This window comes from Pundamilia nyererei, unplaced genomic scaffold (assembly GCF_000239375.1).
Source record: "Pundamilia nyererei isolate P.nyererei 1_Seehausen unplaced genomic scaffold, PunNye1.0 scaffold00229, whole genome shotgun sequence".
NCBI classification, from domain to species: Eukaryota; Metazoa; Chordata; class Actinopteri; order Cichliformes; family Cichlidae; genus Pundamilia; species Pundamilia nyererei.
The window spans coordinates 300,649-314,601 of NW_005187630.1; the positions used below are offsets into that span (position 1 = coordinate 300,649).

General features: G+C 42.9%; 2 protein-coding genes across 4 annotated transcripts in view; one reads left to right on the forward strand and one right to left on the reverse strand.

Annotated features, from left to right (window-relative positions):
• LOC102198662 (voltage-dependent calcium channel subunit alpha-2/delta-4-like) overlaps positions 1–13,953 on the forward strand; it is a 77,067-nt gene that overhangs the window by 31,755 nt on the left and 31,359 nt on the right. For all 3 annotated transcript variants that reach the window (XM_005748763.1, XM_005748765.1, XM_005748764.1), the window contains 2 exons: positions 3,502–3,623; positions 3,739–3,807. In XM_005748763.1, coding sequence (XP_005748820.1) covers positions 3,502–3,623; positions 3,739–3,807 — 191 coding nt within the window. The remainder of the gene's footprint in view (positions 1–3,501; positions 3,624–3,738; positions 3,808–13,953) is intronic.
• The window catches only part of LOC102198391 (leucine-rich repeat and transmembrane domain-containing protein 2-like), a 10,740-nt gene continuing 1,281 nt past the window's right edge, over positions 4,495–13,953 (reverse strand). The window contains exons 2-4 of the mRNA XM_005748762.2: positions 7,139–7,278; positions 6,015–6,680; positions 4,495–5,766 (exon numbers count right to left, since the gene is read on the reverse strand). Coding sequence (XP_005748819.1) covers positions 5,297–5,766; positions 6,015–6,680; positions 7,139–7,184 — 1,182 coding nt within the window. The 5' untranslated portion in view covers positions 7,185–7,278 and the 3' untranslated portion in view covers positions 4,495–5,296. The remainder of the gene's footprint in view (positions 5,767–6,014; positions 6,681–7,138; positions 7,279–13,953) is intronic.

Below are 13,953 nucleotides of genomic sequence, written 5' to 3' on the forward strand. Positions count from 1 at the left end.
ACACACACACACACACACACACACACACACACACACACACACACACACACACACACACAAACTCTGCTAGGAGGAGCCAGAACCTGCAGCAGTTAAATATACAGGAAGTGTTTTCTTAGCTGATGCAATCTTCTGCGTAATATTACAGGATTAGACAATCAGTCAAGCTCTGTGTTCAGGCAGGGCCTGATCTTCATAAACACTGATTATGTTACCGCAGTGCTGCAGTCCACAGCTTCAGATGTTCCCATGCAGGTTATAACTGTATATTTCTCTCCTTTTCCACAGTGGGACGTTTTTAGGTTTTTAGAGCACTTTTATCCTAACTCAGACAGCAGAAATGAAACTAATATCCTGAACACTCACATTATCAGTGTCTTTTACTCTTAGGCCACTATGTGGACTCTTTCCTTCTGTCTGCATGGTTCTGTTCGGGCAGATATTCCAGCGATTTTCCTGTTTTAAGCAGCCGTGTTTGTATTACAGTTCAAACTTATCTTGCATCTGCAGTGTTATAGTGGCCTGAGCACGCACTTGTGGCTCATTCGGATGCTTTATAGCTGTACTCAAACCTGCATCTAACCTCCTGTGCCATCACTCATTTTAAATTGGTCGTATAGCTCATCTCACTGCACAGCTGCTATCATTAACCTGTACGTGTGCACAGTTTATTAGAACATATATTGATCGACTTTATCTGCAATAACTCGAATGATAATAACTGTAAGGTTAATCAGAGCCTTTTTTACAAGCTCTGTAATGATCACAGTTATCTCCAACAAGAGAAACAAAAGTAAAATAAATAAAAACAAAACAAAGCATTATAACATCTTCAAGGTGATATTGCTTTTCTGCAGGCGTGCTGCATCGGTGCCTTTTGAGAAACAGCCAACGTCTCCACATTTCCAATATTTGCTATAAATTATTTAAATCTATTAAAATTCAGTTGCCACATTAAGAGTATTTCATGCAAGAAAGTCAATAAAGATAAACTGAGTGGACCAGATTATTAACGTCTACGTCATCAAACCTTCTCCTGGTGTCAAAAAGCTGCTGTTAGGTTTACCAAAGAGGCTCAGGGGCAGTTTTGGAACTGATAGCCCACGACAAACGGAAGCCTGATGCATGCTCATTCATATACGAAGATGCAGTCGTTCATTTCAATAATTAGCACAACGCAGTGAGGGACTCAGATTGTTGAGGGACTCAGATTGTTGAGGGAGTGATTGATATCCTAACAAAAATATTCCAGTGTAGGTTTGACTCGTGCTTCTCTATGAAAACAGTGCAGCAGTTCAGATACATGAGAGGAAGCTGAAGAAGAATCAGTTTGGTTTTCTGTGAGGATGAACTCGTTTAATAAAAACTGCTGTGTGAGGTCCTGAGGACTGCCCCTCAGGTGGAGCACTGGATTTATCTAGAGGAGAGCTGCGTTACTACAAACTATTCTCCCGGATAAACCTGAAATCTGTGTGGAACAGCTGACCTGTGTGATGTGTAGAAGAACACCAAACATTATTTACCACCAGATTTGAGATACAAGTGGGGCAGGCCAGGAAAGCCCTTTATAGTGTGTGAACTGAAGCTAGAGATTTGGGATTATCTGTTATCTGTTTCACCGTGTGGTTTTACTAGAGGTGTGAGGCCATGAAGAAATGTCATGTATTGAATCTTTTCATGCTTTATTTCTAAAGGGAGCTACTTAAATTGAATACAAATGCTGCTGTTTATTTGCTGTATATGGAGAAGTGGGCTGATAAAGAGAGATGTAGGATGATTGGCTTCTGGTGTAGATCATCGAATGGCAGTAGGAATAAATGATCCTTTCGATAAAGATATTTTTGAATCACAGTGGATTGTGAAGCTGAAGCAAATGTTTGGTTATACAGGATTTTCTCATTTGTGGGGACAAACCAGAGTGGTGAATGGCAGGTACATAAAAACAGCAGATGAGATGAGATCCACTGATATCCTGAGGCAAAATTAGAAATCTGACATGCCTCACAAAATCATAGAATATTTAAGTAAGAGCGCCAACTGAAAAATTACTTGTGTTGTTTAGATTTTTTCATTTGGTGTTACTTCGAAAGGTGTAGATGTGGGGCTGTAGGTATTCCCATGTTATGGGCAGATTTTATGCGTTCAACATGCTAATCATTTATGCAGACTCTGCAGATAAGTGTCACTGTTTATGTGAATGTAAGTAAATTAAGCTGAAAAGACAGAAATATCTCACTGTGTAGTTTAGGTTGAGACCAAATGCATATAAGATGTAGAATCTGTTTAACTCAAGCCATTATAATTAAATTCCATTCAATTCAATTTTATTTACACAGCACCAAATCACAACAACAGTTTCCTCAAGGTGCTTTATATGGTAAGGGAGACCCTACAATAATGCAGAGAAAACCCAAACAGTCATATGACCCCTATGAACAAGTGCTTTGGCCACAGTGGGAAGGAAAAACTCCCTTTTAACAGGAAGAAACCTGCAGCAAAACCAGGCTCAGGGAGGGGCGGGGCCATCTGCTGTGACCGGTTAGGGGTGAGGGGAGAAAGACGGGACAAAAGACATGCTGTGGAAGAGAGACAGAGGTTAATAACAACTAATGATTAAATACAGAGAGGTGTAAGTGGAAAAGGGGACTGAAGAAGAAAAATCTAGAAGCCCAGACCTGTTGTAGTGTAACTAAGGCAGCATTCAGTCACCTGATTAAAACCTAACAGGTCCTAGCAGGTCATAAGGTTGGTGGTTCGATTCCTGTCTGCTCTAGTGCTTGTGCAATGGATGAATGAGGCAAGTTGTGTAAATCTTTGAGTGCTCATATAGAGAAGAAAAATCCAATATAAAAATCAGTCCATTTACCTTTTACATGGTATAAATAATAAAAAAATGACTGGCAATGTGCACATTTACTCACGTGAGACAGTTACGGTGTAACTCCAACAGGTGGTCTGGACCTGACAGCAAATACATCTTACGTGCTTCTGCAAAGAGTTCAGGTTTATGTGGTGAAATACTTTCTGCTTTCAGAACAGCACCTTTTGTGTTGCTCTCCTAGCTGCAGCTTTTCAACACTGTTTGTGCTCATTATTAGCTAGACAATTCATCTGTACTATTAGCATAAAGAAAATTGTGTTATAACACTAACTGCTGGAACCATATCTTCTCCCTCCCTCCTTCTTTCTTTAAAAATAATAATGTCACACCTCAGAGCACGATCCCAGCTGATACACTCCAGCTGGTTTAAGAATTGTTGTTATAGCTGCTTCCTGCTGTGGACTATCAGAGTGTGTAACCTTTGTGAGTTCTTTGAAGTGAGTGAAGTAAAAAAATGTTCATCAGTAACACGAAGAACAGGTTTGTGTTTGAAACAGTAGATGATTAGAAATAAATAGTAAAATTAGAGCTTCCAGTTGCACACTGACCAGTTCAGTCAATGAGCCTAGGAGTGAATTTCAAAGTAAAATGTTATCTGAGGATGATTGCTCACTTTGCAGGAAGTTCCTGACTCCAGCTGATAAAGATAATCTGTTCACCATCGATCACTTCCCGCTGTGGTACCGCCTGGCTGTAGAAAACACTCCTGGAAAATTCTACTACTACCCAGTGAATGACAAAGGTTTGTTTGTGACGAACCCCTGAACACATCTGCAGAACAAAAAGTAACTCGTTATCATTGAATAACTGATAAAGTGATCTGTAGTTAATGTTGGGCGAAATGTTTTGCCCCTCAGGAGTGAAGTACATCATAGCGACGACATCGGTGACCGTGTCAACCGAGGGAAAGACGGCCATGGCTGGAGGTGAGTTTCAAACAAGTGGTGGAAGAGCTATGATGTTCACCTTCTTCATCGTCATCACAAAAACACAGCATGCACTGTCATCATCGCGTTTTCCTCTTGCTTTAGTTGCTTACTGTTTCCTTTATTAATCCGTGACAGCCAAAGCAGATCAGCGTCTAACAGGGAGCTGGAGTTAGCTGTGGAGACCAAACATGTTTATTTCTGTTGGAAAATAAGACATTTTAACATGGGAGTCTATGTGGGCGGAGTCACTTTAGAAGCCAGCTGCGAGTGGCACTTTGAGGAACAGCAGTGGCCATATGCTGACCATTTTCAGTTGTTCTTCTTGAGTCGGGCAAGAGCAAAAGATAATGATGAAGACATTGAAGGTCATACAGTGGTCAGCAAGAATCCTCACTCAAATCGCTTTGTGTGGGATTTTTACACCACGTGACATGAAGCATGTGGTGACGCTGCCTGCAACAGCAGCGGCTATCGTCTAATTAAACTGTAACATGCAGTGGAAATGAAGTTCAAGGTAACTTCTCCTCCCCGGTCAAAAGCAAAAGAGAACACGACTCTCAGAACTCTGTAAGGAAGTAGTCCTCTCACTCACATTTAAGAACAGCGATTTAGAGGTTGTGAAATGGACCAAAAACACTTCTTTAAAAAGAAAAAATACCCAGTTTAGATAAATAAAGAGTTTATTACCTTCAGCATGATTAACAGTCCTTGAGTTCAATTACACTTCAATTTATTTCATGTGCTTATCACATGTGAGCTGATCTCCTCACTCTCTTTCTTTACTTCACAATGTTGGAGATAATAGTCATCGCTGTTTCGTTGTGCTGGATTAGAAGCTGTTGCAGCTCTAAGCTTGCCCTCTAGGTGGCAGTACAGCTCTAGTATTGTTTGAATGCAGTTAACCTGTGATGAAGCTTAAAGCAGCGTTTACCTGACAGCAGCAGAACTCTGATGTGGTTCAAAGTGTTTGTTGTTCTGAGGAGATTCAGCGGGGGCATCCACCTAACACAAGTACAAAGAATTACTCTGCAGAATGGGGAATGTAAAACACGCACAGCTGATTAAGAGAAAAGTAATTTTTTGCAGCTCACATCAAGAGAAATGTCACACATTCACAGACGTTTGTACTTTTTGACTTTGTGCTTCTTGGGCTTAGATCCAAAGACGGGAACTAAATGTAGATTCATATTTCTAAAGAAGAAACACACATGAAGGGAAAGTCAAGGTGCAGAAGTGCCAAACAGCAGCTTGAGAGAAGTTTCAAAGCTGGCTGAGGGATGCAGCGCAGGGAATAACAATTCACAGAGCATCCATACATTAAAAGAAGTACTGCAGAATCACAGCTTCACTGGATTTAGTCCGCTCCATTAAGCTGCACAATCAGTCCCCACCCGGAGAGTTTCGCCCAGTGAGCTGCAGGGTTTCTCTCTGCAGACCTCGTCTCATCAGTGATGAGAGCTGAAGTACAGAGGCAGAAATCAGTGTGTTAGAAACTGCTGATTCGATAACTGTGCACGAAGCCGCAGGCCTCTTTGGGCGGCGTTTCCTCCAGTGAGGTCGGGGATGACGTCTGCCCGTCTTCCAGGTCGGTGTCAGCTCCAGACTCAGCCATCAGGGGCTGCCCGCGGCTCTTCATCTCTTTCTGGTAGCGGGCTACCAGCGAGGCGTAGACGCACCCGTAAGTCGCTGCCACCACCATCATGACGCACACTGTGCCGCACACAACGGCCGCAACTACCTGCGTGCCCTGTGCCCGGCGGACGCTCGCGGGTCTGTAGCGCTGACGGATGCAATCATCGGCACCTCCGACCCGGCCGGGCGGGCAAGGAGGCCGGGTGGCGCCTTCCTTGGTTGAAGTCTGGAGGCAGTAGCTGAACATCTCTGCTGGCACGCTGCGGATGTCCCTGCCCTTCAAATCCTCCGGGAGGCTGCACTGCATCACATCTACCTGCCCATCTATAAAACAGATGGAGAGGGGACACAAAAACAAGGGGAAAGAAGGAGGAAGGGAGAAAGAAGGGAACCAGGAGAGACAGGGAAGGATTGAAAGATATAGAGGTCATTGTACTCTTAGATGTCTTTGCTCAGCATACATCCATCCTGCAGAGCGGAGATTAATTGCTTAGATTATACACCCCAGACTCGCTCCGGTAAAGTCTTAAAGTATTTGAGATATGGAGAGGCCTGCTAACAGCCCTGCTCACCCCTGTAAATCAACCACTCCATCCAGTGCTTGAAGTCTCTCAGCTTGCAATCGCATTTCCAAGGGTTTCCTACCAGCAGGAGGTGCTGTAGCCCCACCAGGGGTTCAAATGTGACTCTGTCCAGGGTGACAAGCCGGTTGCTGGCCAGAGACAGCCAGGTGAGTCTCTGAAGCCCATCCAGCAGGCCCTTGGGCAGCCACAGGAGGCCGTTGGAGGACAGATCGAGTTCCTGCAGCTGCCATAGCCCCTTGAAAACATCCTTGCTCAATCCAATACTCCCCTGACTTCCATTGAAGGCCTCGACTGTCGCTGCGCTGCTATTGAGTTTACTGAGGTAGTTGGTGGACAGGTTTAAGCGGCGCAGGCTGTTCAGGCCTAGGAAAGCTCCTGGCTGCACGGTTGAAAAGTGGTTCTGGGAAAGATCCAGTACCTCCAGGCTGCTGAGGTTGGACAGCTCAGCTTTGCCCAGGAAGGTGAGATTGTTCTGGGGTAGGTGGAGTGCCAGAGAGTCCTGGGCGAGCAGCCCAAGGATAGGCGTCAGAGAGAGGAGTCCAACAGCAGTGCACTCAGTCGTATTGCCATAGCAGGTGCAGACACCAGGACAGCCTGTGACGGAACCCAGAAGTCCCAGCAGAACCAACACCAGAGTGGACAGAGCCACGCAGACTGGAAGACACGAGAACCGAACAGAATAACAGCATCTTTTACACAGCCAAAACTATCAGTACATAGTTTAGAAACATTTAAACCTCATGCATTAACTCTGTGAAGCTATATTCGGTTTAATGTTGTAAACTTGCAAGCCTACTTCCCTCAGTTCACCTAAATTAGCTTTTTAATGAATCATAGTAGATTTTCCTCTGTTATAAGCAGATCACTTGATCACTGAAGCTCAGAAAGAGAGCGATGTAGAGAACAGTGTGCTCCACATCTCTTCATAAGAACAGGAGCCTAAATGAAGGCATCAGATTAATTCCTGCAGTGATTCATGTTGACGTCTCAGTCACCAGTGCTGGAGTCTCTCAGGTTTGTCGGCACACTTAATTTTAGCTTTCTGGTAGGTAAACTATACATTATATTTAGGTGAAGATATAGGTTTTGTATAGTATATGAAGTGGACTCACCCAGTCTCTCCAGATGACTTCGTCCATACTGGTGCTGGTTCTTCATGTCTACCACATCAAATCCACTGAAACCTCAGGCTGCCATCCAGCTGTTCTTTCTCTCGGCCGGGTCACGCAAACTTTCAGCTTTGGAGAGTGTCCTGAAAAAAATGTACATGCAGAGCTAAACATGAATTGGAGTTGCAGATTGTGAACTACTATTGAGATCTTTTACAAAAAATAGTTGCAAATATTATTAATCAGCACAAGACTGTAGCCTAAAGGATTAGGTACATGATTAGTTTCATAAACACAAAAAATATTTTATGATATGAGTCAAAGAGTATAAGTAAAAGTTATAATACTACCATAATGTTTAGTTTCAAAATGTACTTAAAGAACTTAACGTAACTTAAGTTCATAAGAATGTATATTTCTTTAATGCTGAAACATGAAGATGAACTAAACCTTTACAATAAATAAATAAATAAAGTCTGATATTTCCATCCAAAAGTAAGGTAAAAGTGCAAAGAAATACTGCAGTATAAGTATTGTGTGTATATAGTATATGGGCATTGTAATGGTACCATTACTAAGGCTACTGAAACAAATGAAGGGTTCAGAGTGAAAGGAAAAGGTTCATGTATCCTGTGTGTATGCGCCCCTCCCCCTACACACAGAGTGGAGAACAAATTTTATCCAAAATATGAAAATCACTCATTCAAATGACTTCAAACTCGGCACTCCACTTACTCGGGCTCCCAGCCGCACACACAGATAGTTTGAAGAGAATTGATGAGTGGTTTTGGAACTAGATAAAGAAAATATGAAACTACATACAGACATACTCATAGCGTCCAGTGACCGTCCTAGCCATGTCTGTTAGGTAAGACGAGAAGGTGAACTGGACTTTAATTTGGGAATTTTGGACGACTGGGGGAAAAAGCCGCCCTTTTAGAATAACAGGTCATCTTTGTGATGCTTTATCTTTATTCAGGTCTTTATTCCAGGGCTTCAAACGGATTGTTTCCTTTCTACAAGCCTGTTTTTAATTTAAATCACAAAGAGTGCAGCTCAGTATGGAAGATTAAGTGGAGTGTGTCAGATTAAAAACTGCAGACTTGTGCTGTAATGGGCAGCTTTTTTGCACGCCCTCAATCCTTTTCATTCTTCTCCTTTCTTGCTCAGAGAAAACGCACAATGCGCTTCATGCTGAAGTGGAATAATCCTCTGTGTTTTCATCCACCAACATCAGAGGAAAAGTCATTGCCAACTTTTGTCTTCTTAACGCCCACTCGCAGTTCCTGTACGCTGTGGATACAGTACAGCATTGTTTCACACATGCAATCAAGAAAACTGTTTAAATTTTTTGACGATTCTCTCTTTTTTATAAAAAAAAAAAAAATCGTTGACTTTACTTCTCTTGATATCTTTGGATGTTTGGGGCACTTCTGATATGCAGAGGAAAGTGTGCAGGGGGAGATAAAGCTGCAGTGGAAAAAGAAAAGTGCTGTCACTCCACCATCCATCTTTAACTGCTGTAAAGAGCTGGAGAAACGCTGCCTCAAGGTCTTTCTTTTGTTGCAGGTCCTTCTTTTGTTAACTTGGCACAAAGATGTCCGTCACTCTGCTGTGAACTGTGTGAGGCAGAAAGTCGCCTCACACAGAAAACAGGGGAAATTACAATGCAGGTATAGAAGCGAGATAATGGCTCCCTCAAAGAATATTTGACGTCACTTTACATCATCAAGAGACCAGGGGAAAAAAATCAGGGCCTTCATCCCAGGATGATATTGACAGGCACATCCTCTGTGTATGAATAGAAGATAATGTAATGTAAGTACTGGTGCTCAGAGTGTCTGCAGGATTAGACTGTCCTCATCAGAAGCCATCACCTCAACAAAACCAAAGCAGAGGCAGAGTAACCCCAGTCTGTCGGCTTTTGTGTTCTGCACACTGTGAAGGGGAGTGAAATGAGAATCCTGCAACCAGACTTTGAGGGACAGCTGTCATTTGCATTTGATCTTCAGAGTTGCCCTTAAGAGGATGAGCATGCAGAATCACCTCTGATGCTTTCTGATGTTGGTGCTGGATCCGAAGTATTTGTAGAAAGAACAAAATCTCACATTGTATAAATCCTTCAGGCAGAGCTGAACTCGATGTCTTTATCCAGATCCCTTTACTTTGGGATTAAAGTACCAGTGAGCACCCTCGGTGCTCTACACTCGCCCGCCGCTGCACACTCAAACACATGCGCAGCTGCGAGCCGAGGACCAAAAACAAACGTAGGGGCTGGTGTGTCATCTTCTGTTTATCAATCTGTGAAGTTGCTCCTGGCTGCTTTTCTGCTGTTTCTCTCCTCAGTCGTTCGCTCCTTGTAGCTCGCCCTCCTCTCTGCCCTACTTGGTGTCTCCTTCTTTGGACTTTTAAGGACACCCCTGAGCGCCAGAGGCTGCTGGGTGTAGGTCGAGGACGCTAGGTCCAAAATCAAATTTTCCCAGTGGGTTTATTTATAAAAAAAATACAGTCTCTGAGACAGTCAAGGAAAGACTGCTGGTTTTTTTCTGATGGAGGCTTTTGATGCTAGCTCTGGTAAATACCTGAGTTAGTCTATTGTATGAATCAAAATGTCTATATAATGGAAGCAAATATTTAAAATATAAATAGGATAAAGCTTTAGTTGCATGTTATTTTGCAGATTTTAAACTCCAAATCAGCGGTCCCCAACCTTTTTTGCACCACGGGCCGGTTTATGTCAGACGATGTATTCACGGACCGGCCTTTAAGGTGTCACAGATAAATACAACAAATGAAACCAGTATTGGTACCAAAAAAGGAAGATTTATTCATAACACACGGGAAAAGACCCAGGGAAACCGAGTTAGCGATAAAAACGATTAAAAAATAACGATAAAAACTTCACACCCGAGCCTCAAATCTTGTAGCCCGGTACCAAACGACTCATGGTCCAGTACTGGTCCATGGCCCAGGGGTTGGAGACCGCTGCTCTAAATTAAAAAAATAAAATAAAATACTAATCAGCAGTGTACAATGAGTTAAAGTCATCTATAGCTACAATGCTAAACCGATGAATATATTAATGGATCAAAATTGATGTTCCAGGAATGTGTATTCAAGTTCACCCTTATTTCTTCCATGGGAAGTGGGAGGGTAAGTAGCAGCAAGGTGCTGCTAATCAAATTACGTGATTAACTGATCATCAGCAAGTGTGAGCAGCTCTATTAAAGCACAGGTTTTGTCAGTTTGCTGATTTAAAGTATTTAAGTGTTCTGTGTTAACACATTCTCAGCAAATTCACCCGGTGCAGTGGTCAGAGAACAACCCAAAAGCTCCATCTCAGACTCTACAGGTTAGCTCAGTGACCATGTTAAATGTCGAAGTTCATGACAGTACAGTTAGAAAGAGACTGAACAAGTATGGCTTGTTTGGAAAGGTTGCCAGGAGAAAACTCTTCTCTCTAAAAAGGACAGCACAGCAAAGCTGCATCTCAACAAACGAAAAGACTTTGGGAAAGATGTTCTCTGGACCAAAGTGGAGCTGTTTGGCAGTAATGCACAAACAGCTTATACTAACTGTCCACACGGTGATAAGGGCCTGATGATTTGGGTTTGTTGTGCAGCCACAGGATCCAGGCACCTTGACTGAGTCAGGTGTTCTCAAGCTAAACGTGAGGCCAACTGTCCAACAGCTAAAGCTTTGTCCAAAATGGATCACACTACAGGGCAATAATCTCGGATGCTGTGGTGGACCCTTCAGAGAGCTGTGCAAAACTAAATGTGGCAAACCTCAGTGAACTGAAGAGTGGACCAAATTCCTCCACAGGGATGTGAGAGATTGATAAAGTCGCGCAGAAAACAGTTTCTGCAACTTGTTGCTGCTAAAGTACAAAGTCCTGTGAAATCCTCCTTTTCACATGACTACTACTGATTCTCTCAGGATGCTGAAACATCTTCCTTATTAAGAATTATTATGACTTTTTCTTAAATACAGAGGAAATATTTGTTTCCCCACTTTGTTTGGCATTGAAACCATATTTTACAATCTTTAGTCTCTGGTGTAGTGCTACTTCTATGCCAATTTTCTACACTGCATTTATTTCAGAGCAAATATTCTGATTTCCTGTGGGACATCTCTGCCTTGTTCTTGGTCTCCTTCTCTTTTCCGCACCATTTAAAAAATCCTGGAGACGCCCCAGAGACTGAGACTTGCAGTGCCAGTATGGCCTCTGAGGATCTGCAGAGAAAGTATTTCATCCTCTCCTGTGCTTTCCTACGTTCTGATAGGTTAGAAGTGTAAAAGTGCACTTTGCATGCTCTTCTACACCGAGCCCGGAGAAGCATGTTTTTGATATACATGTGTATATATTTTCTGGGGCCATAAAGTACTAAAGTTTAATATCCAGCTCTACTAATCACACAATATTGGGTTGTAGAAGTCTTTGAAATAATTGCGTTCCTGTGGTTTGAGCTATACTGTAATATTCTTTGTGGGTTTTATGTCTCTTCAACGTTCAAACGTTTCCCACCCCAGAAGCCCATATTCCTCCTCATTCTGCAGGACACAGCATGGATCCTCCCACAGTAACGTCCCAGTAAAAGCTTTCCCAGTTATAAAAACTGAAGCAAAATGTTCCTCCGTTCCTCCTGTGTTTCAACTTTATGGAGGTTTTGTGAGCAAACGGCTGTTGAGTTGAAGCAGCTTGTCAAATGCACCATCAGCCAGATTAGACGCCACCCACACAGATGCGAGGGGTCGCAGATTAAAACCCCAGTTTCAATCCCTGAGCAGGGCAGATGCCTGTGCAGGAGTCCAGATGTTGTTTAAACATCTGATCCCAGAAAACACCTCCTCCCGCCCCGCCCGCCCGACCCGACCAGCCTCTGACCCGCGCTGTCTCGGTTTTTATTATCGTACTATTACCACACACACATCTGCTGTTTTTATTTGGCCTGTCAGTTAAATCACTTTCACAGCGGTAAACAATATACAGCCGATCTCCTCATACACACTGAGCCACTCTGGTAACAGCTAGCATCATGCAGCCATGATTTTCTTTTTGGAGAATGTCACCTCGTTGGTTGTTTCTCTGCAGCAGTCTAAGTTCCACACTGAGTGGGTCTTCCTATGTGTATACCAAGGAAGTGAGTTCCTTGGTTTATTTAAGTTGATGCACGAGCTCAGTTATTATAATCCTAAATGGTTGCTTTGTAGTTGGGTTAGTTTAATCAGACATACTGGCGATTGGTAGCTGTAATACAACCAGTTTTATACCCATTTATTAGTGTAAAATTGCTTGTTGTGAACAATGACACAAAAATCCAAATATTTACTTAATGTTGGTGAATAACAGTGTAATGCTTGACAGGATTTGTCTTTATTTCAGTACCATGGTTAGCTCCTGGGGTAGATTAGCAACAAGCACTGTAGCCTCTGCCGGTCTTTTGCTGTGAATCGCTGCTCGCTAACACATTCAAATAAGTTTAACATTGTTTTAAGACATGTGCTGTCCTGGGGTCATTTTTGAACCCTGAGTACAACAGGTGTATGGCAATCGGGAGGACATTATGAGGGTTAATTAACTGCTTTTTATCACTAGTTTAAACAAGAAACAGACAAATAGTGACTAGTGAACACCCTGGAGTTCTACCTGGGCTTTAATAGGTTAATTCCAGTGTGTTCAAATAAATATTTTCTTATCATTTAGCAGGTTACATTTGTATTAATGGACTGACCTTAAAACCATTCCCCCCGACTCTGAGATTAGTGGGGTTCAAGAAGCGAGCGTCAGTGAGGTTTGAATTAGGCCGCGATGTTTTCACAATGCAGGTGATGTGTGTGAATTATTGGGGATAATTCAGAGGATTTTGCTTTGTTTCAACCATTAATGAATGAAAGTCACTTGAATGAGTGACTGAAAGCATTATGTTATATGCATGTGCTAAATTACTGGGTGAAATTGATGTTTCAGTTATCCTTCCTGACATCTGCTGAAGGTAAAAGGCTGCAGGGCTCTGTGACATTTTACCTTTAGTTATTAACTTATCCCCAAGCTGTAACACCACAGTGTTTCTTACAGACACTCAGTGCTCCAAAAATCTGTTGTTGAATTAAGGTGAACTGGAGTTTCCCCCTCAGCTCCACGTCTCTCTGATCAAATTAGGTTTTTGTCCCGCTGTAACTGCCAGCAGTGGTTCTGGTCATTAAATCAGACCTTGAGGCTTCAAAAACATTTCCTCAAAAACCTCTTGATCGTTAATGCTGCTCTTATTTCTTTATATCATATTTTTATTGACTGTGCAGTGATTCTAACAACAGCCTTCTCACTTAAAGTTCTTTCTTTAAGCCTTTCATTATCTGCTCAGGCTGAAATGGTGTAAGACAAATCAGCAAACAGCTTTCCACTTATGTGGAAAAGTGGAGGGTTATTATCTCGATTTAAAACTCCACTGTTCCGATTTTGTCATTGAAGTGCTGCCATGTGACGTTCCCCGCTTCATCTGCAGTGCATTGCCATGCTTTTCTGGGCTCTAACTTGGCATCCGGCGAGCTGCTTAATGGCCTCTGACAGGCAGTCTCTCCCCCACCCCCACCCCCCCGTGGCTGCACTTTTCCTCCAAACAGCCTGAGAATGAGGCATCCGAGCGTTGGGTCCAAAAGGCCGAGAGCACAAACACACTGCAGCATCCACACTGAGGCGGGCAGGGAGACAACAGGGAGCAAGTAAACAACACGCACACATACACACACTGAATACATGCCAAAAGCGTGCGCGCGCACACACACACACACACACACACACACACACACTCCCACAC